The sequence below is a fragment of the Etheostoma cragini genome, chromosome 8 (genome assembly GCF_013103735.1).
Source record: "Etheostoma cragini isolate CJK2018 chromosome 8, CSU_Ecrag_1.0, whole genome shotgun sequence".
Taxonomy (NCBI): Eukaryota; Metazoa; Chordata; class Actinopteri; order Perciformes; family Percidae; genus Etheostoma; species Etheostoma cragini.
In genome coordinates this window covers 17,552,169-17,579,989 of record NC_048414.1, presented here as the reverse complement: position 1 = coordinate 17,579,989, position 27,821 = coordinate 17,552,169, and the positions used below count along the sequence as shown (strand labels likewise).

Sequence of the window (27,821 nt, the reverse complement as noted above, 5' to 3'; positions counted from 1 at the left end):
CAGGTTTAAAGACAGAAAGCTATGTTGTGGCAGAAAGAGGACAACAAAGTCATCAACTGAACTGTGTTGTCAGGGTGTTTAAGTCAGAGGCTGAGCTGCATCCATCCACACGTGACTAAGCTTTGTGTATCAAGATGAACATAAACACCAAGGTGAACCACAACTGTGTCCTTGTTATTTTATGCACACTGTCCTACGCTGACGGACAACTCAACCACGCCTTGAAGGATTTTTCCAGTGACAATAGGTGACATTCTCCATGACATGCCTTATTGTAAAGATACCACGTGTTCATCAAATTCCTGTTCTCTCTAAAACCTGCAAAGGATTATAGTCTTAAATCTTACTGATATTCATCTGAAGGAAAGAGGTGTGATTTCAGGAGATCTAAACCACAGACAACACCAGTCTCCATTGAAGGGGTCAATTTGGAGGTGGTCACATATACTGTAGGTACCTGGGAGTACACATGGACAATAAACCGGACTGGTCAGCCAACACGGATGCGCTGTATCGCCAAGGGCAGAGTCGGCTGTACTTCCTGAGGGGGATGCCGTCATTCAATGTCTGCAGTAAGCTCCTCTGGATATTTTACCAGTCAGTCATTGCCAGCATCCTGTTTTATGTTGTGGTGTGCTGGGCAGGCAGCATTAAGAAGAGAGACGTTGGGCAACTGAACAAACTGGTACAGAAAGCTGGCTCTGTTGTTGGCACTGAGCTGGAGTCGCTCACAGCAACTGCAGAGAAACGGACAACGAGTAGGATGCTGGTGATCATGGACATTGACAGCCACCCACTACACCGCACACTCATTAAACAGAGGAGCATGTTCAGTGGCAGACCTCTGTCACTGTCATGCTCAACAGAGAGGTTAGGAGGTCCTTTGTTCCCAGGGCCATCAAACTCTTCAATACAACATAAGGGGGAGGGGAGAAATTGACTTTTCAACATGAGCCTGCCTCTCTCAGACCCCCCCTCATATCACTTGTCTGCTGTTCAACTTTCTATTAGGCTACATTAGCCCTTTTTTTTTCTTCTGTGTGTGATATTCGTATGTGTGATATACTGTGTTTGTTGTGTTATGGTTGTCTTGATTCTGGATGCCTAAAATTTCCTTCGGGATGAATAAAGTATCTATCTATAAAAGGCTGCTTCAAATCTGCTTGCATTTAGATCTTTGTATATGAAAAAAATAAGGCCAGCATCGTCATCATCTACCAATGAGGTGTGCGGTCGTATAAAGCAGAGGGAAAGAGCTAGAACAGTCAGAACAGCCGCAAAGAAACAACAAGGTGCTATATTTGCATTTGGTGTGACATCTCTCTGCCAATGCTGCCCATCTGTTCTCTCCAAGCGAACAACATTGATGTCATCTCCAACAAGACATAGTTATTAATCACAGAAATATACTCAAATTATTGAGTGATCTCATCAGATTCATATCTGAGGTAATGTATCTTTTGGGGGAAAAAAATCTTGTGTTAGGTAACGTATTGAACAAGCTGATAGAGAGACAAAATTTATGTTTTCTAAAGAAGCTAGAGTGGCTTTTTACTAAATTTAGTTTCCGTTGTCAACTCATGAGCTTAATGTCCTCAAAAACCCTTAGAGACCTGCGCTCCTGGGTGACAGTAATGTCTTCACGAGGCTGCAACGGGCTACATTTTTAAGCTAGAGTGAAGGCATTAGTATCAGAGGTACCTAGATCCAAGGAATCCAGTGATACCAACCATGTCTAGCTTTTCTTGCAGGTAGCAAAATAATGGTCTAAAGAAACAGACATTTTCCAGGGGGTCCCTTGACCTCTCACCTGAATGAAAATGGGTTCTACCTGTACCTGCTTTACAGTTTATGTTTTACAGTTACACTTTATGTTGATCACATGCAGTTTGGGGGGAAAAAACATGCAGTTTTTCGCATGCAGTTTAAATGTGTTATTTCTGCCAATTCTACGATGATTCAGTTGAATATTTCTGCATACTGAGATCCCTAAACAGTCTTGAAATTGCATAAACTGGGTCTGACGGGAAAGCTGGGACTCTTGCAGATTCAGTAAACCTAAATGTATTTATGTGTGATAATGTTAGTCCCAAAATAGCTATTTCATTTTAGTGAGACAATATACTGTATAAAAGTTGACCTCACTGTAAAAAATGACTTTGTGACCTGTAGAATAATCACAGCCTCATGAAACTTTACAACCACAAACTAGAGACCTAGGCCATTCAGAAGATATATGGCTCCCATATGGATGATTATAAGGGGGTTTCTTGAGCAAAAGTGCTCACCAATGACCTAAAAATGCAATTCTTACAGAAATCTCCAAATGTCGAAAGTCTTTGAGACCAAATCACAGCATTTATTTTATCTATGATGTTCCTTAAGGTATTTGAGGGATTTCTTACCATTTTAGAATTCATAAATCTGAAATCAATTTGAATAGGCATCTGAAACACAATGTTTATTGCAGATTGATAAAGAACAACTTGACACAGTGCTGAGGCGCATCTCAAAATAACCTTCAAGTCCCCAGCTTTCAGATGGTGTATCTTACCCTAAAGAACCCCTGCCCCTCCCTAAAAATAACAGAAATGTGTCAGTGTGGTTCTCAGAGGGTTACACATCATGTCATCAGGCATCCCAGCCTTACAATGCCCATCTAAAACCTCTTGTCCCTTTCACATCGTTATAATCCAAAATGTTAACTGAATGTCATCAATGATGCCATCATACATTCCCAGCTCAGTCATTATGAGTCCTTTGATAGACAGGCTCTTTGAGAATCTGAAGGACAAAGCGACAGTGTTAGCAGGCTAGACCTAGCAGGGGCCTTGGTCACTGAGAAAGGACCATCACACCCAACAGATCCCATTCCTACCCAGCCTGGCACACTGAAAGACACCCATCAGGGGAGCAGCCTTTGCCCCTACGGCGTACGTCTCGCCACTACAACCCTGTATCAACATATTATCTGTGTGTGTATGTACATTCCCCCTCCCTCTACCCTGCATTTCATCCCTACCGTCACCAGCCCCCAAGGTCTCGGTCTTTGACCTGCATTCTAAGAGCACCCTTTTGACATGTCTGCCCACAACTGGTAATGCCTTTATGGTTCTGAATCTCAGTGTGAATGCTTCTTTTACAGCCCCAGCTGACTCTCTGTCAGACGTTCTCACTGAACACAGAAGGGCCCCCGGTGGCATGAATAGAGAAATCTGATTTGTCTACCCAAGCGGCTGCGGCTTGTCTGGCCGCCCGCCCAAAACCGATTCCAGGGTTTTGTAAATTGAGTGGTTGCTTAAGTCTTGACCCGAGTAGAAGAATAAGGTCAAGTCAGAATAAGGACAGGGGTGAGGGAGGAGGATGTAAGGGCTGTACGATGATGGCAGGGATAGAGGGAAACAGTGCAGACACGCATTTATCAGACCATTTATCAAAGTCAAACATATAAAATCCATGTGTTTGTTTTAAATGTGGTGCTTTTAAGCCATATTCAATGATTGTGGCATTAGCAAAAAAGCAGCACAGAGCTCTCAAGCTTGCATTTTAGGGAAGGAAGACAGAAACACACACTGGCAGCCCACACAGTCATTCCACCAGACGCTTAATGACACCTCACTACTAAAATGTATTCCAGTCATGCCCTTTATTCTCTTCTCATAGCCTTGGAGACACAAACGCACGCACACACTGTTAGTTGTCTTTGTCGCCTTACATGTTTAAACACTACAATGTGAGCCAGGCTGGTGAGTGGAGGGGTGGTGGTGGGCAGCTTTTGTCAGCTCTCCCACTGCTCCATTACCATGCCCTATTCAGCCACAGGCCCCAAAAAAAAAAAAAAAAAATCGCTCCTAATGACTCTGAGCGGTATTCTTACAATACAAAACGGGCTTTGTATACATTGTGCTAGGGAGAGTAATGTGATATAGTGAAGAATTAAGACCATTTCCAAGTCTTTAATTACCGCAGTGTTCATATAGATTGTAGGATATATAAAGTGTGTGTGTGTGTGTGTGTGTGTGTAGGGGTGCGGGGGTCTCCCAGCAGACAGCAGGGTTTGGAAGAGAAGAGGGGAAGGAACTGTTCCAAGATGACATAAGAACCACAAGCCCAGTTGAGGCTGCGGCTGCAGAAAGCTAGTAGGAGGGTTTGGTTGTGTGTTTGGCTGCAGAACTGTGGCCGTCTGCATAGAGGGACAGCACGACCAGATTTTTTACTGGCTGCTTCCCTGGCTCACTTCCTGCAAATCTTTCTCATTCTCTGCTCTCTGAATAACACAAAAACAGTAAGATGGAACCTCCCAGAATAAACAGTGGGCTGCTTGCAATGCTGCCACAATATCACTCAGCATTTGTGAACGGTGCCAACTTGGCATTGAAGTGGAGGTCAGGGAAATAATGCCACGTTCAGGGGGCCCTAGACATAGTCCTCAACATGTCCTCTGAGGTAATAGTGTGTTCCATTTACCGTGAAACTCAGAGCTAGAAATGACCACACACGCGCATTGACTGTGTTCCCTTGCACACAAAACAAGTATGATTAGCCACTGTTAGCAATACCAGTTGATAACCAAGCATTTGGCAATGTCAAAAAAACAGCAGCCTTTCTGTTTTGCAGCAGTATTTGGATCACTAGGACGCTTTATGTTGCGCTACTTGCACATTATGTTCTTTTTGACTAAAGTTTGAAATAATATTAGAAAATGCTTTTCATTTGTCAAATATTTGATTCACACAAGAGTATACAAAAATAGGCTTTACCATTTGGATATTTCCTAGAGACTATTTATTGAATTACCAGAAAACTGCTTTATGGTGACATAGATCCAAGATAGCAGATACAGTATAAGCAAGATAGGAAATTACGTGTCTGGTAAAGGAAGATTTCAGCTATAACACAGCCCTATATGCATTGCACCTCCTCTAAAAAAAAAAAAAATCACACTATCTGAACACACAATTACAAATGAGAACTATTTTTAATGCATACAGTTTATTTTACATGAATATTATTATTTTAAGACGTTTTAATTGGTCTGCACATGGAATTCACAGCGTAAGCGAGAACACTTATCCTTTTTGTGTTTTACTCTTCTGATGTATAGAAATATTACCATTCTTCCCACTATCTAGCAGTCCTTCTGCCACTCTCTCTCCTGTGTTCATCTCTACCAGGTGTTCTACATCCTTCCATGACCTGTTGTCCAGATGAGGACACCATCAGACCTCTGACACCATTTTCCCAGACACACAGTTTCCTTCCGTTGCTCACTAGATAATAACATGGGACTTGTTCAGCCTACTTCAATAAAAAAAAAATAATAAAGTTTAGTGTTTGATTTGTGTTCTGCCTCCACTCACTTGAAAGGCTGCCCTGACCTTGCTGACCCAACCCCCCAGCCTGTAATCTTAAGCCCACATTTGTCACTGTGACCCCCTGACCCTGCCTTTCACCGCAAATCATGTGACCAACCTAACATCTTAAAGGGTCCCATGACATTCAAATTTCACGTAATGAGGTTTTCTAACATTACTATGAGCCCCTGCAGCCTGCCTATGGTCCCGCAGTGGCTAGAAATGGCAGTAGTTGTAAATCGAGCCCCGGGTATCCTGCTCTGCCTGAAAGCTCAGATGGGTCGATCTGGAAACTTGCTCCTTATGATGTCATAAGGAGCGAGGTTGCCTCCCCTTTCTCTGCTTTGCCCGCCCAGAGAATTTGGCATACCTTTTTGTATTTATGGAAGGTCTAATGTCAAAATGTGCTCATTCCATCACTGCACCTAATTAGGCTGACAACTCAGAATATTAGTCCCTTAAGATTAAAAGACTGAAAAGATGACAAGGAACTAAACGTTCATTGCAAATGAAAATCTTTTTTCTTTGACTACTTCATATATTGACAACACAGGAATAGCTCAATACTGTATTAACCAACATCTCTACAACAACGGACTCCAACCATGGGAAAGTATTGGTGCTTATCTGAAAGAGACTACAGCAGATCCACACAGATATACTTACTACACACACCAAAACACTCATGTTTTAGTTATCAGGTGAACATAAGAGGAATGCAGGCTAGGTTTGGCTGCACTGGTGTTGGATTAGGGCCTGTGCATGTGCGTGCGTGCGTGCGTGCGTGCGTGTGTGTGTGTGTGTGTGCGTGCGTTTGTGCATCAGAGAGTGAACTGAGGGAAGGCTGTGCCTCTGACCACACAAGATAATCAAACCAGCTACGGCTCAGGGAGGTGACCGTTATCATGCTGGCCCATGCAAATAGCACAACAATGGTGTGCAGCAGAGTTGAGCCGTGTCGCCTCTTGTGAGTCAATGTGGCTGATAACGTGCCTCCCTTTCCGGACTATGGCTTTCCAGTCACTGAAAACCTATTGTGCCAAGGTGAAAGGACTAATGAGAGGGAATGCAAACGCTAATGAGTTTCCATTCAACCGCGATCAGGTGTGTTTACATTTAGTTAATAGAGCAGTCACAATTTTAATTAGGTTTAATCTTCAACCAGTTGTTTGCTGTAAGATGGTATTTATGAACAACACTGTTGTAACATGCAAGCATGAAATCCTATTTATACATAAAGATGCTAGGGAAAAAAAAGTATGACGTGACATTTTTTTAATTTATTTTTTATAACCAAACTAGCTCAGTTACTGTAAGATGTATATAAATTGCTTAATCTTATTTAAAAATAAAAACTTATCTTTAGGCTAATCATGTATATAGCCATGTTATGACACTGTATGTAACATGCATCAGGGTGTCAAGAGAACATTATTCTATTAACGATAAGGAGGTCAGAACTTCTAAGTTAAAAACACAGCTTAAATTAGACTTTCTATGAAGTAATATAAAAACAAAAATAAAAGATACAGCTGACCTTTTACTACCATTAGCACACACAATACAATACAGTTCAGAGGTAAAATTAATTTGTACACGCTACTATGAGCCCTTCACATTCAGAGCAAATTCATCATGCTTGGCTAAATTACAGAAGCTACAAACCTCAAATGCAAGCTTAAAAATTTACATCTTTGCCATTACAAAGAAATCTATTTTATTCTGTTCACTTTGTCTGTCCTTCAACTATTTACACCTCTGGTATTTTACACATTAAACAAAGACAACATAAGAGAAAGTGTGATAAAAACAAAATAACATGATGAGCCACAAAGGATTGTAGTTACTTGGCAAAATGATACTCACCGGCAAAAAAAGCGAAGCTCAAATGGTCCACCTACAGACTTGCATTGCTGAAAATTGAGCATCTAATCTATTTTAAAGGCTGCTCACACTCTTTCGCCAATCAACACACAACTCCACTCACTTGCAGAGCATATCTCCAGACTCTTTTGACCACCTGCTTCAGCTCAAGAGTCTGACTCTTTTTTTATCCTGCTTTTTGTGTCCTCTGTTCCCTACTCTCTTAAGTTAGCCCACCTTCTTTGCATCCTCCTCTTATTCTCCCTCCTTCCCTCTCGTCTGCCGCAGCTTGTAAAGTGTGAATTGGGAAAGTCCCAAAGCACTTCAGGAATCCTGTTGCTTTCTGTCTTCATCAGTCTCAAAGAAATGATCCGTTTGTTTTTACTCTCAAGATTATCTGAAAGACAAAACTTCTGATCAAAACCTTGACCAAAAATGAAGCACAGAGACACTCACCAGCACAGGCGGAAACAAAGAATGAATTGATATTATCTAACTACCCCACACTGAGGGACAGGCAGTTTGCGGGTAGTGAAGAGTTGTTTACTTTATGACAAGAAATGTTCTAGCCTAAAACACACGTGACATTGCTTAGAGCACCTTTTTAACAACGCTTCAGCTAATATTGTCTCAACAATGCCAGTTTGCTATAACCACTCCCAAAAAGTTCTGTATTATACCCCCTGACCCAGTATCATGTTTAGCTGTCTATCAGGACAGGGGTAGCTATCCACCATCTCTCATTACCTCCCCTCCTGCATCCCACTCTTAGTTAAGCTCACAGTACTTCATGAACGCTTGTCAGTAGACTGCTTTAACCCTTTTCATGGGTCACCAGCTCAGCCAGCAATAAGCCTATTTGAGAAGACACGTACTACATGCACACACGCAAAGACATATCCATGAACTAACTAACACCCCCACACACCCACACACACACACACACACACACACACACCTACCTATCCGTATCCCACCAACCCTCTATAGAAAAGCTTTTAATTAGAGTTTAAGGAAAGGAAGAAAAAAAGGGGAGAGAAAGGAGCTCGAAAATGGGACGGGTGGTTAGTGGTGGGTGTGTTGAGTAAAGTCATTAGAGTACGGCAGGCTTTAAGGAATCCCCATTTCTGGAGCCCAGAGGCAGATCGATATAAAGAAAGTGTGGAGAATGGCTGTTGGCAGCACTTCCCCTCTGCAACAAGAACGGCTTGCCTGGAATTAAGAGAATTCTGAAAATCCCATTCATGAGAAAGGCCGGGCTTTACTCACTCAGCTTAATCCTCTGTGTCCTAACTTACCGCATATGTCTTAGCCTTAACAAATATTTTGTTCAAATAAATCTGGAACAATAACAAGCACACACACACAACTAATAAAGCCCTTCCTTTAAAAGTAGTTGGCAAAGGTATATCATCTCAAAGTTGTTCAAATACACACCCCAAGTACAAATATGCATATATGCTGCGGCCATGAATGCAAATTCATGTACAATAGAACCACGAAAAACAACAGGGAAGGTAAATATGATCCGCCGTGAGCACGATCTAGACCGTTACGCATCTATTAAAGTCAAGGTGTGCATTTCCACGGACTGCGGAATGGCTGCGTTCCCCAGGTCCGGCGATCTGGAGCCTTCTGCACAAGCTCTGTGAAGAAACACAGAGCTTGCTTTTACCCGGGCGCGGAGAGCTCCGCAGCAATTCAGCACGTCAGATAGTGCGGGACAGGAGGTCGAGCACAGAAACAAAATAAAACATCCGGTTAATTTTCTAAATAAAATAGGCCATGCTCACGGCAGATTATATTTCACAGCACTACACCTTGAAAACACAGCACCAAGTTGTTTCCTCTCTATTCCTCTGGATGGAAACAAGCTGTTGTTGTTTTCGTGGTTCTATTCTAAATAAATTTGCGAGATCTCAAGGGTCCTTGAGACTTCAGCTGTCAGTCATGGCCGCAGCCGTTTTGCAACAAATCTGGACCTGGTGGGTCTTGACGGACGGCGGTGTACGAAGCCGAAACACAGTGGAGCAGATCCGCAGCAGTTACGCATCCTGTAGAAATTGTGGCTTACCTTCCCTAATCAGCCGATGTCTCTTTCTCCAAATGGCTATGTTACGAAATAAAATGATATTGCACCAAAGCCTTTTTTCTTTAACCTTTTGTTGTGCAAGGTTTCTAACGGTGTGTGCGCCACTTCCATAGCTTTTCCCACAAATCTGGCGTTCTGCAGTGCTGGCCAAACCCAATATACCCAGAATAAGCTACGACACACTGCTCCCTGCTTTGACAAACCAAAGAAACCAAAACAGTGTGTCAGAAATAAAACTCAAAGACGACTACTCTTGGCATAGCAGCAGAGACCCAATAAATCCTAAATGTCATCCACATTAAAATTAGCACGAATAAATGGATGGCAAGCAAGGATCAATCACTCAATGTGTGCTTCCAGAGCAAATTAACCTTTAAAGTAAATACGTGAAGCCAATACTTAAACAACACAGAGCTTCTATACATACCTAATAGCTTTTAACATGTAATGCCTTCAGGATTAGCCCTACACTGACCATCTAAGACAGTTAACATTCTCCAGGAGTTATCTATACTAGGACACAACATGAATGGTCCAAGTCTCTTCTATATTGTCACTTAAGGGACTCAAGAATCCCATCAGTGTATGACTTACAAAGGGCCATCTGTTGCACACCACCACATAACTGTCACAGCTGCCACAGTATCATAACAAATTAAATTATGAAATTAAGAACTGATCCATAAAACTGCACCAAGAGGCACACATGATGTTACATCCCCTTTAGGATCCGTCATACTTTTACACACATTTGTTCTTGCGCCCAGAAAAGAGAAGATGAAGTGGGAGCAACAAAGTTAATTTAAGTTTTAAGGCTTTTTCCTACCAGTCAAATTTCTGGACTGACACATATGACACTTTTTTAAAATTTCAGATGTGTCGGCGAGAAATGCAGGGTTTTCCCCAAAGAATGCAGTTTCCATTGTGATATGGGTGCACCATTATCTAGTAACATCACATGCTTTGTCAATTTTGGATTTAATAAAAAGACACACCCAAGTCCACAAAAGAGCTGCCAAAAACACATGCAAATAACTACTGACACAATTCCAACTCTACTGTGTAATTTTAAATGTCTTAACAACAATAACCCATGCAACATCATATTGATCATGCAAATGTCATTTTCCCAGAACAAATCAGTAGTTTTCCTTCCTTTCCTACATTTTTTCTGCCACACAGGATGTTTCACACAGAACTGAGAACAAAGATGGAGAATTGAGATGAAGATTTGGACCAAATAAAACCATCAGGCAAAACACTGGTAACAAATAATGTAAAAAAATAAATAAAACCTAGGTTTTATTACAATAATTTCTTGAGACAATCCTTCATACAGAATCACTCAGCTAATCATCTGGCAATACTTCCATCAGGATCCATTAGCTAGACAACCACGTAACAGTTAAAACATTAATTGAAAAAAGCTCAGCTTTGAAGTTCTCAAAAAAAAAAAAAGAGAGTTTGCTGGTAGGATCTCTTCCTGAAAAGGAGCTTCATTGCAGGACATATGTATTCTACTGAGAAAAGAGGTGTCCCTAGGGAACATGCATGGATTGTCGTATTACAACTAACACATTAGAGTTCAGACAGAGATGCCTATGAATGTCCATTGGGGAACACAATCTTATTTATGATGCTCTACATTACATACCATAGTAAAATCACAGGTGTATTTATTAAAAGTCCCATGAAATGGTGCTCTTTGGATGCTTTTATATAGACCTTAGTGGTCCCCTAATACTATATCTGAAGTCTCTTTCCCAAAATTCAGCCTTGGAGCAGAATTACAGCCACTAGAGCCAGTCCCACAATGAGCTTTCCTTAGGATGTGCCATTTCTGAGTCTGTAGCTTTTGAGGAGGAGAGAGGGGAGGGGGGGGCAAGGTGGAGGCTGGGGGTGTGCGGCCTTGACCAACAGCCACTTTTCTTGTTTGAAAGCCATAATGTCTCTCTCTCACGGGTGGGCCAAATTCTCTGGGCGGGCAAAGCAGAGAAAGGGGCCGTAACCTTGCCCCTTATGACCTCATAAAGAGCAAGCTTCCAGATCTGCCCATCTTAGCTTGCATTTTCTCAAACGCAGAGCAGGATACCCAGGGCTCGGTTTACACCTATCACCATATCTAGCCACTGGGGGACCATAGGCAGGCAGGGGGAACTAATTAATGTTAAAAAAAAACTCAAAGTGAAATTTCATGCCATGGGACCTTTAATATTAATGATGACTGCATTCTACTTAGGGGAGGTCCTGGTGTTGTGCATACTGACTCAATCAAATAGCATACTGGGCCACAATATGTAACAGAGCCATTGTTATCCATCCATCCATGCAACCATCCATCACAAAACTCAAAACAGTCATCACTTGTGACACAGGCTGACCAATGTTCAAAACATTGCATTCCAAAGAAAACTTGCACAATCATTGGTTCAAAAAACTAAATTTATTGTGAAATACCATTAAAACGTTACTTTAGATCCCCCACACACAAGCTACCCACAGTTTCACTGTGTCATCGTTGGTACAATCATTAAATATTGTAGTACAAAATAGACGATACATGTTTCATTATGGTACTAGATGAGAATACATCCCTGTAAACTACTGCAGTAGTTAAAATAGTACTAACAGTGGAATCATTGAACAAAATCTGAAATGTATTGATGAAAAACAATACAGTACAATCACAACATAGGTTTATTTCAATCAAAGCTAAATAATTAGCAAAGAAATAAAAGAAAGAAAGAAAAGACAGTACTGTAAAAATCAATCATCTTTAACGAGTCGGCAAAATTGGACGAGCAAATCCAAGGGCCTGCATGCATGCAATGAAGTACTGTCAATACTTAAAATAGTCTAACAGTAAAGGTGGTACACAGGACCATAGAAACGGTGTCTGATAAACAGTAATACATTACAGTAAAGAACAATGATGAAATGTTATATCCAGATAATGTAGTCTAATTGGTTCCACGCCAATTGCCAACAATATATCTCGGTATATTGAAACTTTCATGATCTAAACATGAAAAATTGTGTATGAATTATGTATGATTCCAAGAATTGAATCAAGTGTTAGAGTTTTTTTTTTAAACTGCATCACTGGTTGTGAGTTTTGTGTCTAGAGTATTGAAAAAATTTGTAAAAAACTCTGTAATATGGCAGTGCATAGAGGACTGACTGACAGGACACTTTTTCCAGCTGTTGTGAGAGCAGTAGTGGCCCCAGGGCACAATGATTAACCCCTCAGTCAAATGCTACAAAAAACAGATGGTAAAGATGGAAGAGAAGGGCAAAGTCCTCTCTCTTCCTCTCCCACCAGTAGAATACACAGGAAGGCGCACAGGCACACACACACACGCCTTCCGCCTTTTAGTCTGCGTCTTACCAGGAAGGCGACCCTGGGCGTTATGGGAACTAAGAAATCATCAATCATCAGCTCTACAAGATGAAAAGCATACCAAAAGAAGAAACACGTAATCAAGACAACTCTTTCCTTTCTTCATTTTAACCATGTCCTGTAAACATTGAACACTCAATATCAAAATACCAACAAGAGTTCACAAACGGGATATTGTTTACAGTCAACCAAAAAGGAACAGCGATTCCTTCCATTAGATGTGACTGTGTTCATCTGTGTGGGCGAGTGTGTGTGTGTGTGTGTGTGTGTGTGTGTGTGTGTGTGTGTGTGTTTTAGGGGCGGGAATTGATTCTTGCTCACGATTCGATTACAATTCTGAGGCCAGCGATTCGATTCTATAACGAATTATCGATGCAACAATTTCTTTATGTACATTTCCATAAGTAATTTTTTAAAATATACATACAAATCTTAGATTTTGTCAAACAGTATACAATATTTGTCACACAAGTTTTAATGAAAACTGGCATCGTTGAGACAATATTAGCTGAAGCGTCGTTAAAAAGGTGCTCTAAGCGATGTCACATGTGTTTTAGGCTAGAACACTTCTTGTCATACAGCAAACAACTCTTCACTACCCGCAAGCTGCCTGAACCCAGAACACATCTGTAGACAGCCCAAGGTCTATAAACGGCAACAAAAAAAACTGTGCCCATCTGCACCACAAAGCATGCACAAACAGCCAATAACCGACAAGAACAATTTTGGGCTGGGGTTTAGTGCGCGGAAGCACAGAAGGGAGTGGGAGGGTCTTGTGTTGTTAGAAAAAACTTCTAACGTCAACAAGAAGTAACGCCACGCAACATTGCTTAGAGCACCTTAAAGTGAGATAGGGGGCAAACAACTGCTCTAATTCCCATTAAACTGAACCCCAGAATAGGTGACTGTGGGCTGGGTACAGCGCACTGCAAACAGCAAACTGCCAGCTGTGTTGCTCCGTCAGGTCAGCGCGTGTTAATGCTTCAGTTACCCCAGAAATGGGGACTGTGCACCTAGCTCTTAACGCGCTAGGTGCACAGTCACCAGTCGTGGTGCGCTCTCACTTCGCCAGCTTTTTTTTTGCCCACGGCTGTGTTCTGAATGTGAGAGATAGCCACGCCCCCTGATTTGCATATAAGAACAGGAAATAATTAGAGAGGGAAATCAATAAATTTGGCATTAGGAAATAAAAGCCCATGTAAATAAATAAATTTGCATCTATTAACATATAAGTCTCTTGAAGTAAATAAACGTGAACTTATGAAATAAAAAGGACCATTTTAAAAGGCATATTTATTTATACATGCATTTATTTAATATTCAATAAAACGGCATTACATAGATAATTGGCTTCTTAGAACATGAAACATGAGGGAGTCAGATGTAATGTGATGAAGTAGATCAACAGCCTTTATGTGTTTTGCTTAACTACGTTATGTATGTCTCATTAGATCATCTGTAAATACAAGCCAGTTTTGCCTGTTCTTTTCTGCACTCTTGCCTAAACTCTAAGTAGTTGTCTATTAGCCCATCCTCTTTCAGTCACTCTGTCTTCTGATTTGTACATCTGGAGACAGTAACTTTTAAATAAAAATCAACACATTTAGAATAATTAAAAAAAATAATTAAAAAAAATCTATTATTAACTTATCAGCATTGAATCTTTCTTGAGAATGCATCTAAGAATCAATTATTTTTCCCCACCCCTAGTGTGTGTGTGTGTGTGTATGTGTGTGTGTGTGTACTGTATAGTACAGTACAGATGTGCATGAGAAGGCACCTTTTCACATATGCAAGCTGTAGGGTCCATGATGGCTGATCCCCTAAGTCTGCTGTACGAAACCTTTCTTGCATAACATTGTACTGGCAGGAGCAGGCATCAAAGCACTCACACACATATTGACTCAAATCATAAGCTTGGTCCTTTTCACAAGGCACAGAGCATCTCACATATCAAAGGTCTCCCTCAAACACTGAATAGCATCCCTTTCAGCTTGCTACATGAAAGAGAACGCTGGGGTCTTATAATATGCTGTTTTCTCATTCACAGAGACAAACTTCAAAGAGGGCTGATTCCAGTTGAAAACCTTTCACTGCCCTGTTTGACTGGCCTTTCCTGGTTTCAGTAAGAAATTATTAGGAGGTGGCAGGGTCGTTTATAATCTGACACACTAAAACGCCTTACCGTATTCAATTATCTCTAGCTTTTCCTACATTAAGAACACAAATATGGTAGTAATAATAATGATCCAAAATACATTTGGTTTTTATTGAAAACCATAAGATTTCTTTAGGGAAATCCCTAAACCTCCTACAAAATGTGCACCTCTGGCTTTCCCAAACCTAGGGAAAACACTGCAAAAAGGAAGTGAGTGAAGCCCTGTTAGCTACGAGGAACTTGTCCTCAGATAGAGTTGATAAAGGAGGATCTAGACTTACATTCAACAAGACTTCCAAAAGGCCTTGAGGGCCACCAGTCCAACGGTAACACCCACCAGCCCAAGTTTTTCTTTAATGTCAAAAATAAATGCCACATATACATTTCAGTGTTTCCCTTCTATTCAACCTGCAGCTGTGCACTGCCATGAGGTCATGACTGAATCAAGTGCCTGTGGTTAGTTCACATGTCTGTAATAACAGCAGGACAGTCGAGGGGCTGTCAGGAGAACGAGTGAAGTTAAGATGTTTTTGGTAGCCTACCGGTTTACAAACCGGCTCAGTAGTAAACAACAAGCTAAGGTCAGAAAAGTATTCTGTTAATACAGATCGGTGATCCTGTTGTGTCTTCATTGTTCTCTGTAAAGTTTGCTGGAAGTAAGCTCCAGTGTGTGTTATGTGAAGTGAGCATTGCTCCGGATGTTTTTCTTTTTATTTCTACATTGCTTGTCAGCAACTGGTCATTAGGTAACTTTGGAAGCAATTTGGACTTTTGTGATAAATTCATTCAACTCCCGGCATTTGCACAGGGTGTTGTTTCAGTAATACTGAAAAGTGGTTCATGTGGATACATTGTATGTGTAAATGTCAAATATTTGGAAATATAACAGATTTAAAGAAACTAAGCGTTGGCTTGCGAACTGGCAATAAACCACGTTTGAATCCCATCCCAGAATGCTGTGAGGACCAGCCAGACTAGGAGCAAAGTATCCCACAGAGGTGCAGTTCCTGGTAAATTCTAGAACAGTTAGAGGGTCTTTAAACCAAAAATAAAAACAGGACTGTGAAAAAAAACACTCCAATGATCACATTTTTGTGAATATGGCAAGACAAGTCTGAAGTTCCCAAACAAAATAACAAAGCTTTGGATACGGATTCTTACATGTCAGTTGCAGTGTAATGCCTCGCTCCGGTTATAATGGAGTTAACAGAAAGACAAAGTATCCTTCTATCATTTATTCTTGTGTTGCACAGGCAGGAGAAAGATAAACATCAGTAGACAATTACTCTGGCCAGCCATACCAAATGAATGTCATGTTCTCATAAGTTACTAAAACCATTCTGTTTTAAGAAACTGCTGTGCAGTTGGAACATTTCACCCATTGTTTTACAGTGCATATGAGTTTGAATGAAAAAATAACAGAGCAACACATTAGGACTAAAGAGAAAAGCAGTTGGCCAAGCAAGCCACTAGATAACTGAACCTGTGCCAGTGCACCCACACACATTGGCATGGAACAATGTCATGCAAAACTGAAGAGAAGATAGGTGAAATTTATGTATTTAAATCAGACCAGATATTAAAAGAACACACATAACCTAAATGACTATAACGAATTATGCCTTCACCCTCTCACACGAATTAATGTTAGCCATGATCGCAGGGGTGGTCCCAGGGGGCTCTGATCCTGACATTATACTGTCAGAGAGAGAGAGCAATTTCAAGATGCCCCAGGGAGAAAGTGTGAGAGAAAGGTGTTGTAGGTTACAGGGCTGAAAGCAAGACCAACTGAATCGAGTCCAAGTCAAGTCCAAGACCATGGTCCTGTTTCAGAAAGCTGGTTTAGTGAAAACTCTGATTTAGTTAACCCTGAGATAAGGGTAACTCTGGGTTTTCTGTTTCAGAAAGGGAGGTTGATCAAACCTAAAAGAGGTGTAACTCCAGCCCGTTTCAGAAAGAGAGGTGACTTAACCTCAGAGTCGGTTACTATGGTAACTGAGCCTGTGAACCTAACCTGGTCAGGAGCAGGTTTTCTTCACTCAGACACAGCGCTCTTCCATTTCCTCATTCATTCAATCAGTCTGTATGGTCCCATTTAAGTGCATTTTCTTATCTGCATGAATAAAAAAAAACAGGGTTGGTTTATTAACCATGTCAGGCAGACTAGAAAATGTTTTTCCCCGAACATGGCAGTTCCTTTTGTCAACCATCCCGTTGATGAAGTTGTAGGTCTATTAATTGTTAAACACACGTCGGGAGATGATATAGCTGACTATAGATGTATTTCTATTTCATTTGAGCCGCATCTTTTTTCTGCCCAGTTTTTCAGTTATGTAGCCTAAATAATAGGGTTGGGCAGTAATACGGTATCCCACGGGGTCTTAAAAATAGCAACGTATCAGTTTCAATACTGTCATTAAAAAGGGCAATGCACTTATAAAAGGAGATAAGGATTAAATATTAAATTTACTGTATTTTCCGCACTATAAGTCACACTTTTTCATAGTTTGGCTGGTCCTAAAACTTATAGTCCGGGCCAACTTATATATATAAAAAAACATGTTTTTACATGTTAATTTATGCTGAAAACATTACTATCTACAGCCGCGGGCACTCTAGGCTTGTGAGACCATATGCTGCTCCTAGCGACAACTAAGTAAGACTGTACACAAACAAAAAGCCCACAAAAAAATCCTTGTCTGCAGATAACAAACTGCAAGTAGTAAAATATCCAGCCGAAGATAGTAATAAAGCAGCAGAAAGAAAGTTTGGAGTGAGTGAGAAAAGGTTACTCTTACTGCAATGAAGAAAACAAAGGAAGCTAATCGCGGGCTGAAAGCAAGATGGCCATAGTTGGAGGAATGAGTCCACAGATGGGTGCTTTAAAAACATGCTGCCGGGACTGAGAGGCTTGTCAACTGTTCAGTTACGTCACCACGCCCTGGTAGTTGTTGAAAAGTATTTCAAAAAAATCTAAGACCAAGAACAGACATTTAGCACACAGAACAACAAGCTGAATATGGTAGGTGCCTGTTATGTTAACGGTAACACATTAACAGATATACAACTACATAATAGCACACAGAACAGGCTAAATACGGCAGGCGCCTGTTATGTTAACACTAACAAAACACTGACAACTTTTATTACCAATAAACATGTTTACCAACCATTTTGATTGTTCTCAAAGAGAACGGTTACTTAGTGCTCCCTTATAAACTGACATCTGATTTCCTCAGTCATTACCCTCTTGAATTAAAAACTCTTGTCACACCATTAGGGAACTGACAGGTAAAATTCCCAGCAGCAACTGTGAGAAAGCAGCCATAGTGTCAAAAACAATGAAAGCGCTGAATGATTATGTCACAGAGGTGACATTCCTGGGTGGTAGGATAGCTGTCATCTTTTCTTTTAGCTCTGGCCCATTAGGGGAGCCTAAAGGCGGGCTTTCTCTCTGACTCAGCTGGCTGCAGAGCAGTAGTAAAGGGAAATAGTTTGGACTTTGACCCCGCAGTCCACAGAGAGCTGGGAAACGGTTTTGCACTCTGCATGATTCCCGTCAATGATATATCCAGCATCCAGACAGGTTGCTTAATATTCAGCCATTCCCCCCCTCACAGTTATTGAGTTATGGCGGTTTAATAATGTGCCAGATGTACCCAGTCTATGCACAGGTGTTGAGTTGCTTTTGATTATTAGTGGTTGTGTTTTTTCCTCCAGAGAAAAAAATATTTCCCCCTCCCTTTTTTTTTTTGACCATTACCATTTCTCTTCCTCCTGTTTTGACAAATGAGCTCACGGTTTTGACAATGATTAGCACTTGAGGGACACATTCGCTATGTGCAAGGCCCAAGTAGCTTGAAAGCTAGTTTGCCTTAAGATAATAAAAAATACACCACGCTGATTTGAGAAATAAACAAAATTGTTCATTTCTCAAATGAGAAATTCATGCAGAGACAGAGGATTCTGTAAATATAAAGCCAACAGCTCAGTTTACATAAAACGCCAAGGCAAGCGGACCAACTAAAGTGCAGACAAGGTTTAATCCAATTCTCCCCAGCCAGAAAATCTGTACTCAAATCAGTCAAATAATGGATCAAATGAGGCACAGCAACAAAACGGAAAATACCATGAGTAGTCTATACAACAAAAACTATAGAGAAAATCAGTAAAGGTCATTGAAGCACCACAATTTGACTAAACTGGCTAAATGAGGACATGAAAGTTAAAACCTTAAAAGAAATGTAAAGAAATTGTCATGAGAGCCATAAACCAGCACGTTCCCACTGAAGTGAGTACTTTCTCCTGCACTTCTCTGATGTGAGAGACAACCATTGTACACATTGCATACCTGTGATTGTTCATGGCTACACATGATACCAGCGCAACAGCAGCACACAATGCTTAGAAGAGGACAAGAGAGGAAAAAAAAGAAGAAAATACACTTCCAGCAAAAGCTCTTCGGGGCCCAAAGCATTAGGAAGAAGTAGCTTAAAATCACACCCACCGCATAATCCATCACCTGTCTTCAAAAAGCATATGCAGGAGCCGTGTGTAATTCGTTGAGAATCCAGGTACACGCATTGAAAGCACTCAGAGCAGGAGATAAACAGCCTACGACTGATTAAGACGGCAAAGCTGTCAGTCTGCCTAAGTAGCTTGGTGTCCTCGACAGTGGGCGTTTATCCTGCGCTTGGCTTGAGGGTATATTAGACTGTCAGAAAGCTGTTAGAGAACGGCCAACTGGTCTAGCCACAGCATCCCGGGTAAAAAAAGCATTTCTAGCACTGAAGAACTGACGAGCTCTGCAGAGAGCAGCAAAAATTCCTCCTGGGGAAACACATAGGAAGTAGTGAGTGCTAAGAATGTGGCTGCTCTGAGATCAGCCTTCCAGATCATATAATGACTGCTAGTCGTTGATCATTAGGGCTGCATGATATGAGGTAAATATTGCAATAACAATATTACGTGCAATCAAAATGAGCTAAATTTACCTGCCAAATGCAGGTCAAACTATGCAAGTGGTTGGTAGATTAGCTTTAGCCTGGTCCTACCAGACCCTCATACATTTCATTTGTACAGAAAGTCTGGCCACTCTCCATTGACAAGTATTAACTTCCTTGGAGGCGGGTACTCTGTTGAAGTTTAAAACTATTGGATTTGCCTGGAGCCACTCCTGATGCTAATGTTTGGTCGGGACGTTGGCTTAGCATCGCTAGCGTTTGCCTTAGCCAACTCCTTGAACCTCCACAACATTATGGCCACCAACAAAACTTAGCAAAGCTTGTTCTTGCTCGAGCTTTAACTTCTGGATAGTCGACAGCCTTTCTAAAATGGACAGAATGGATTCGCTCGCATCGTTCTCCTCCGCTATTACGGAACTACAACTTAAACCGGCGCACAGCCTCCATGTCATTGTTCTCAGCCACTCTCTGTTTGCTGATTGGACCTGTTCAAATGTGACTGGAAAAACCCAAGAGATATACGGCAAAAGTAGTACTGAAGGAAAATGAAAATTGAGTGGAAGTACGTAGGTGGGCGGAGTCAACCTAGATTTGCTTTGACTGCCAGACAAATAATCTATTGCGTGACCGGTAACCTTGAACATTCACTAGCCATTTGGCTGGTGGACCAAAGTGTTAAGTTTGAACCCTGCACGCGATAAACAGATGAAGTGTACAAAGTTCTGCGGCTTTCAGTATTCTGCTATAATACAACAACCTTGCTTACTTTTAAACCAACATTTTATTCAACAAATTGAACTTTGAATAATTATAAAAATGCATCACTGAAACAATGAATGGCAGATACATTTTTAAAAGTTTTCTACTGATATTGTCTTACATAAAAATCGTTGAGCGTCTTTCGCGATGGGTTTGTTGCACCAGTTGATATCGTGTCGTGATGACGATTAAAAAAAAAACGATATATTGTGCAGCCCTAATTAGTAGTCATACTAATTATACACCCTAGAGATCTCACATGGAAACTAGTTTTACACATGCTAGCAGAGGTGATTGTTGGGATTGGTTTTATTATAAAAGAAGGAAGTGAAGTTTGTAATAAGTAGTGCTGTCAGTTAAACTTAGCTGTTGCAACAACTAGTAACGTTAGAAAAACTACAACACCACACCGAATCTAGCTAGACTGGAATAAAAACAGGCACGCCACACACACTTGTTTGGGCTTGCAAGCCGGCCAAAGAGTAGTAACGTTACGTTTTGAGTGGATGGCGAGCGTGAGACGCCGAAATGGATGCCAATGAGATTCTGAATGGAAAGTTTACTTTTTAAAAGTTGCCAAATGGTTCCATTGACAAGACCACAGTGATCTGTGTGTTTTGTCGTAAACTGAGCTATCATCGCAGCATGTCTAGTCTGAAATATCACTTGATGGCCAAGCACACAGCTGATGCCAATCCCCCAGCCCCCCCAAAGTATTTTTTCACCCTTTTATTGATGGACAGTGTTACATTGTGTGAGAGATCATTTGCTCCAAGTGAGAATGTTACGTGTGAAATTGAACACTACAGTAGGCTTTATGCCAATGTTGTTTTCAATTAAAAACATTTGCACAAAGCAAGCCGATCAACTTTTCCATGTTGGTAAGAGCGTTACAATGAGAAAAAAAATAATGGGACAAAAAGAAGTCAAGGGACATTTAGAATATATAAAAATGTGTGATTACTTGCGAGTTAACTATGACATTAATGCAATTAAATATTTGAATTGTTTTAAAAGCACTTGTTATAAGTAACCTAAATATTGTCAAGGGAAGAAAGGAGAAGAGCTGCCAGGGCCAACAGGCCAAAAGAGAAGAGTCTATTTTCCAGGGTAGAATGAATAACACACTTGAACGGTCTATGGAAAAGGGAAAGAGGTCTTTGTGTTAAGGCAGAGTCACAGTCACGATGACAATAAAAGTCCCTCTGTCCTGGCTTAGAGCTGTTTAACCTTTTGATCCTCTTCCTTCTTAATGTGGTCTTGAAGGGTCTAGCACAAGCCCAAAAACAGATTCACACACAAAAAAGAAGTGTGGAAACTTTTTGCTCTCAACAGCTTTCTAGGAGTTTACTTAGTAGAAAATGCGGTTTACATTCTTGACATTGTATTCTCTAAAAATAAAGAAATTAAAGTAGAAACAGAGGCTTTCAAAAAGGGAGACAAAAGTAAGCTGAATGATCCATTATGCAAAAAGGTTCACGTTTGGCCACAACAGGGTGAAAACCAGAAACAAGAGCAATGCAGTGTCCCCTTTTTAAAAATTCCCTGTGGGCAAAATGGGCTTTGCTAAGCATCAATCAACTGATTAATGGCAAACAATTAGCAGATTATTTTAGACAAAGATTTTAAAATGTGTCAGTAACTCTACATGTCACCATTAACAGTTAGTTGGTAACAAAAACATTTCTGGATTCCAGTGATTACAGCAACAAGAAGAGAAGAGTCAGTATTCAGAGGGAAAAGGAAGTTAAAGTTTCTGACAGGAAGGACTGAACTTTCTTGGAAATTGCTCAGAAGCAGTCACAGCTTATGCTGCGTTCCAGACATAGTTTTTAGTCCGTAAATTACGATTTCAAGTCACGACTCACCACTTGGGAGAGTTCCAGGAAAAGTCACGACAAACCCTTCTAGCTGTTAGCTAGATACTAGTGATTTCGAATCTGTAACCTATTTTGGGCTTCATTTAATAAACGTAACCTGTAGTAGTACACAGTAATGTATACAGTAATGTTTTGATTACAATATGTCTAGTAATTTTCTCTCCGTTAATCACCAGCGTCTGTACAGCATCAATAGGGTTCACCATTGTTGTTTGTGTGTGTGACGTCAAAAACTGTAACTGGGAGTACAACGATCTGGTACGAGTTATCAAATTAGTAAGTTACATGTTTGACTGCTGTTCCAGGGCACTCTCACGGCAGAAGGTTGTGAAAACACAAGTTACGGGTTGCCTGGAACGCAGCATCATTCAACAACCACTGCTGTTCTGGTAGGAGTTTTACTTCCAAACTGGGATTTTTTTCTCAGCTATCAACTGTAGAAAGGCAAAGCTGACTCACAAGAACGTTTTCTTATTAAGTAGCCTGACAATAAAATAAATCTAACGCTCTTTTGTGAAGCACTGTGTTCACAGCTGCATCTGCATATCTGAGTTTAACTGTCTCTCAAACTACTGAAACCCAATAAATACTTTACCAGCGTATGAAAACAACAATAATCAGTTTTATCATTTAACCCTCTTGTTATCTTTGGGTCAAATTTGACCCCATTTCAAAGTTTCTATAGCAGAAATGTGAGTTTTCTTTCAATCAAATTGACTTTTTGAGTGTTTTATTTAATTAGCATTAGTCTGACTAAACTTTGGCAGTCTGGGATTATCCAACATCATCTGATGTTAAATATTGGTCGAAATAATAACAAATTTCTGCTTTTTTAACACAAATATTAGATATACTGTAATTTCATACAGGATAGATGAGGTTTGTTGCTAATCAATTTCAAAAATAAGTGTAATAATAGGGGTAATAACTTGCTAGTGTATACTGGTGGTGGTGGGAAAAGGCTCAGAGAACGTCGAACAATGCTGGAAAAACATTGAAAAGTGTCCACAAAAAAAAAGTGTTAATTTTTGTTTTACAACACACAAGGGTTCCATTGCTCAATATCACTGTCAGATGGTAAAGCTGAAAGCAACTTTGCAAACAGGGTGTCCTGAAACGCCTCGACTCCTATACATCTACCCATGTGTCAAAACAGCGGGGTTAAGCAAGAAATGTCTACAGCGAATTGGCTAGACGAAGGCTTTCGTGTGGACAGAGAAGGTCCAATTGGTCAGAGTAAGTCTGTGAAGTTATTGCCACCATGGCACTTGGCACCACATCAGTGTGTGCAGGCAGGGAGCCTGTTGGTAGAGCTACAGGCAACGAAACAGAGTGGAAACACTTCCAGCACCATGCTGCTACTGCTGCTGCTGCTGCTGCTGCTGCTGGACCATGGCTAACCATACACCTTTCAACAACAGAGTCAAAGCACACACTAGCAAACGCGTCCATTTCCAGCTCCTCCAAATCTGTTTTTGGCGCCGTACACAACCAGCCACACACAACGATATTTTGGGTCGAAATGTATCCCCGTTGTCTGCAGTTAAGCCGCAGTCGACCGTTGAAGTTTTAACCCACACAGCGAACGTTAAGTTATTTAGCACGTATACGAGTTCCGTCTAATAAACCAGGCTGAATATGTGCAGTATTTTTCAAATAAATATATTATTTCATTTAAGGACTCCTAGTGCAACTTCACCTTAGATTAAGTGCAGCTCCGGAAAATCAGTGCAGCAACTTGTCTGCTCGCTTCCCGACGTATCTCTGTTGCCCAACTTGTAGAGAGCTACGTTGAGAGCCAGATACCCAGTTGTGACCACCGCCGTCAAGCTAGTCTCAGTTACAACTTTAACTTCCGGTCTTAGCTTTCGAAATAAACGGACCGAAAGCACTCGCAACAATAAACTATAAAATGGCTCACTCGCAGTGGCGGCAACGGGCACTTTTAGCTAAAAAGAACAACTTAATACCTCCATACAAAACAAAAACAAATAAACAAATACATACTTTAAGGTGTGTGCATATTGAATTAAACTAAGACAAAGGCACACATTTTAATGGTCTGTAAAGTTCTCTTTAAAACTGCCTTACAACCATAGACCGTTAATAGGGTCTATGCTTACAACAGTAAGACTCAGCTTTTATTTCTTTAAACAAACACATAGCAAGTTCCGTTAGCTTTACCTATGACGTGAGAAGAAAACGGCCGTAAACAAACAGTTAAGTAAATACATAAATAGATTAATGAATGTTTGGTTTTATTCAGTCATGCTTTTTTTAGAATAACGCTTGTGATATTATTATTTATTGACTAAATTTACCAGTTAAATTACATATTCTTTTCCATTTCATTGTACAGATTGTTTTCTTCCTTTCTGATCATTTTCAGTCATGTGTCCAGAAGTGAGAGAGGAGGGAAAGGTGGACTTGTTCTGAATCAGCACCCGGCACTGTCTTCTCAAGGTAACCCAACACTCCAGGCCACTGAGACCAATCCTAAGAATGCCAAACACTCAGCAATACATAGTCTTACAATTATGTGGGGTCTCAGCATGGCACTGCGATATAAACAGTTGCAGGTTTCAACATGAAGCTATTAAATGTCAAAACTCTCTCAGAGCCTGCTGGCCTTCTTGTTTATCTTTAAAGAAAAGTCAAGACAACTTGCTTTGATTGCTACACTCTCAACTCTTATAATCTTCCACCACGGCAAACTTTCTGACAAGCTGAATTAATTTCAGTCCGTGTGAAATGGCCTGTGGGCCACCATTAGATGTAAGAGGAATGCAATTCCAATGATTGACATGGATTCTTAGCTTCAGAGAGATTATGTGCCTGTGGAAAACCCATCAACACTAAATAAAACACCGAACCAAATGCAACTAGAGTGTATCCACTCTTAGCAGAGAGGAAATTTGGCAAAATTTAAAAAAGTTAGTTTTGAGCATATGGTGACTTTTATGAAGAATTCCCATCAAATCAATGTGGTGATCGTTTTTTTTTTAATTCAAAACATAAAAATGTAAACACATACAGTAATTATACAGAAAACACAACTGATTAGATGCAAGGGTTCAACACATTTGACAAGCAGTTACCATTAAAGAGACAAAAAACACTGAGGCTGAGCTTTTACACAGAGGTCTCCTTTGCTTTCTGATGAATGTGGACAAACATTTCTTGATCGAGTGTATAAGTGCCCGTGTGGTCACCCTTTTTCACATCTTTAGGAACAGTGCCATCTGCTGTTACAGAGGTAGAGGGGGAAAACACACACACACACACACACACACACACACACACACACACACACACACACACACACACACACACACACACACACACACACACACACACACACACACACACACACACACACACACACACACACACACACACACACACACACACACGAAAAGTGATCCTCGCTACAAGTCACTGCAATGCAGCATAAAAACACCTGCGCGTTGCTCATCTCAGCAGCAACGCCATTCATCTTAAGGACTAGAGGAGCCAAGTTTATGTCACTTCTCTCTGGTAAAATCAGCCCCCAAATATCAAGCAAATTACCCATTGGTTGACTTCTGAATCTCATACGATGGCTGAACATCAAGGCTAATTTTTTAACATTCAACAGATGAAATGTGTTGTCAACAGGAATACTCATACTGTCCATTAAACCGAAGAAAACATGATGTAAAGCAGAAATCTGTTATTCCATCTATCTGTTTGGTAATGTTAGGACTGGCGATTAATCAAATTTGTATTTTTTAATATTACGATTTTGGCTTCCAAAGATGTTGAAACCAAATTGATCAAGGTAACAGTTATTGGGCCGCATATGGTTTCACAATGATGTGATCGTTTTGTGTTATAAAACCAGCACACCCTTTCTTTGGCGGTGCGCTTTTGCACAAGTTACTCACTGCGATATGTTGAAATATGGTTTACCAAAATCTTAAATTTATGTTAAAGAGTTTTCAGTAGGCTGTGGCAGTATACTACAAATCTATTTGGGGTTGAATGTATTTCTTTATTTTATAGACTAAATATATATTAAGGAGTTCCCAATTGTTTGGATTTGTTGATTTAGTTGAGTCATATTTAAAGTTCAAGAAAATCCACTAAGTGCATGATGTTTCAGGAATCATTGAGTAATCGTGTTGAATAATCATGATCTCAATATTCACCAAAATAATTGTGATTATGATTTTTGCCATGATGGAGCAGCCCTAACCTAATGTGTAGTGAAAACACACAAAAAAGTCACATTTAGCATGGTGGCTAATAGAGTAAGGTCCCACCTAGTTCCATCCACCTTCATCACTTTAGTAAACAATACTGGCTTTTCACATTTGCTTTATCTGCTCCGTCGATGGCATTTTCACTCGGTACCAGCGAGTTAAAACTACCTCACCAACGCAACACTACATTATCCACTATGTTGTAGCTCAAACAAGCGGAAAGTTACAAACTGCAGCTTTAAAAAGGGAAACTGGAATACTTGTAGCACTGGCGGCTGACGTCATAAAACTCTGTCGCCAGAACCACACCCTAGAGGCTTGAAATGATAATTGCAACAGCTGCGTTGGTAAGCCACTGAATCCAGTCATCTTTCAGTAAGAACTATTTACAGCGAGAGTAGCTCTGGAAGTTGCAAAAAATAAAGAGGAAAATAAAAATAAGCCTCACAAATTGCATACAAATGCCTCTTCTGATTTTAAATCCTTTTTCGCACCTCTACTGTAAGTGCTTTAATGCCACCTGTTGAACCCAATTCTATGTGTTACTTTTCCAACAAATCCCCACTTCTTTCATGTACAGTTCCTAAAGAAGAAAAAAACTGAACTTAAAAGCATTTGTCTAACGGTTAAAGGAAATGAGTCTGGGTTTAGTCAGAATGCCTTGAGGATGATATGTGGTGCATCTCTATTCTTCAGTGCTTTGAGGTGAGGGTTAGGGTGGTGGAGACTCGGAAGATCTGAGGCAGCATATTGCTCAACTGGTAGAACATCTCCTCGGAAATACTCTGGGAAAACACAAGAGACACACACAGACACCGCTAGGATTAGTGGACACGAGGGAGTGAGATCCGTGCACTGTAGGGGAAAAACACCTCTTCTACAAGATAAAACTTTGTGTTCACACCATAAAATGTTCTTGCATCTACTGCTCCAACAATCAAGAGATAACGTTAGAAAAAATATATATACATGTATGTAAAAATTGAAAAAACATCTGGCACACCTTTCTGACACACACACAAAATCCAAACATACGGTGGGTACGGAAAGTATTCAGACCCCTTTAAATTTTTCACTCTTTGTTTCATTGCAGCCTTTTTCCAAAAA

General features: G+C 40.5%; 2 protein-coding genes and 1 long non-coding RNA gene across 4 annotated transcripts in view; 1 reads left to right on the top strand and 2 right to left on the bottom strand.

Annotated features, from left to right (window-relative positions):
- slc45a3 (solute carrier family 45 member 3) overlaps nt 1-24,346 on the bottom strand; it is a 38,785-nt gene extending 14,439 nt beyond the window's left edge. The window contains exon 1 of one of the 2 annotated variants that reach the window (XM_034878064.1): nt 24,170-24,346. The gene's annotated coding sequence lies outside the window, so the exon portion shown is untranslated. Of the gene's footprint in view, nt 1-7,220; nt 7,402-24,169 lie in introns of those variants that run through there. The other variant, XM_034878065.1, reaches the window with a different exon arrangement.
- LOC117948470 overlaps nt 22,844-27,821 on the top strand; it is an 18,651-nt gene continuing 13,673 nt past the window's right edge. The window contains exons 1-2 of the long non-coding RNA XR_004657450.1: nt 22,844-22,853; nt 24,301-24,303. This is a non-coding gene — a long non-coding RNA (uncharacterized LOC117948470). The remainder of the gene's footprint in view (nt 22,854-24,300; nt 24,304-27,821) is intronic.
- Nucleotides 25,471-27,821, bottom strand: part of c8h12orf4 (chromosome 8 C12orf4 homolog) — a 26,547-nt gene continuing 24,196 nt past the window's right edge. The window contains exon 14 of the mRNA XM_034878068.1: nt 25,471-27,499. Within this exon, the coding sequence (XP_034733959.1) occupies nt 27,407-27,499 (93 nt within the window). The 3' untranslated portion in view covers nt 25,471-27,406. The remainder of the gene's footprint in view (nt 27,500-27,821) is intronic.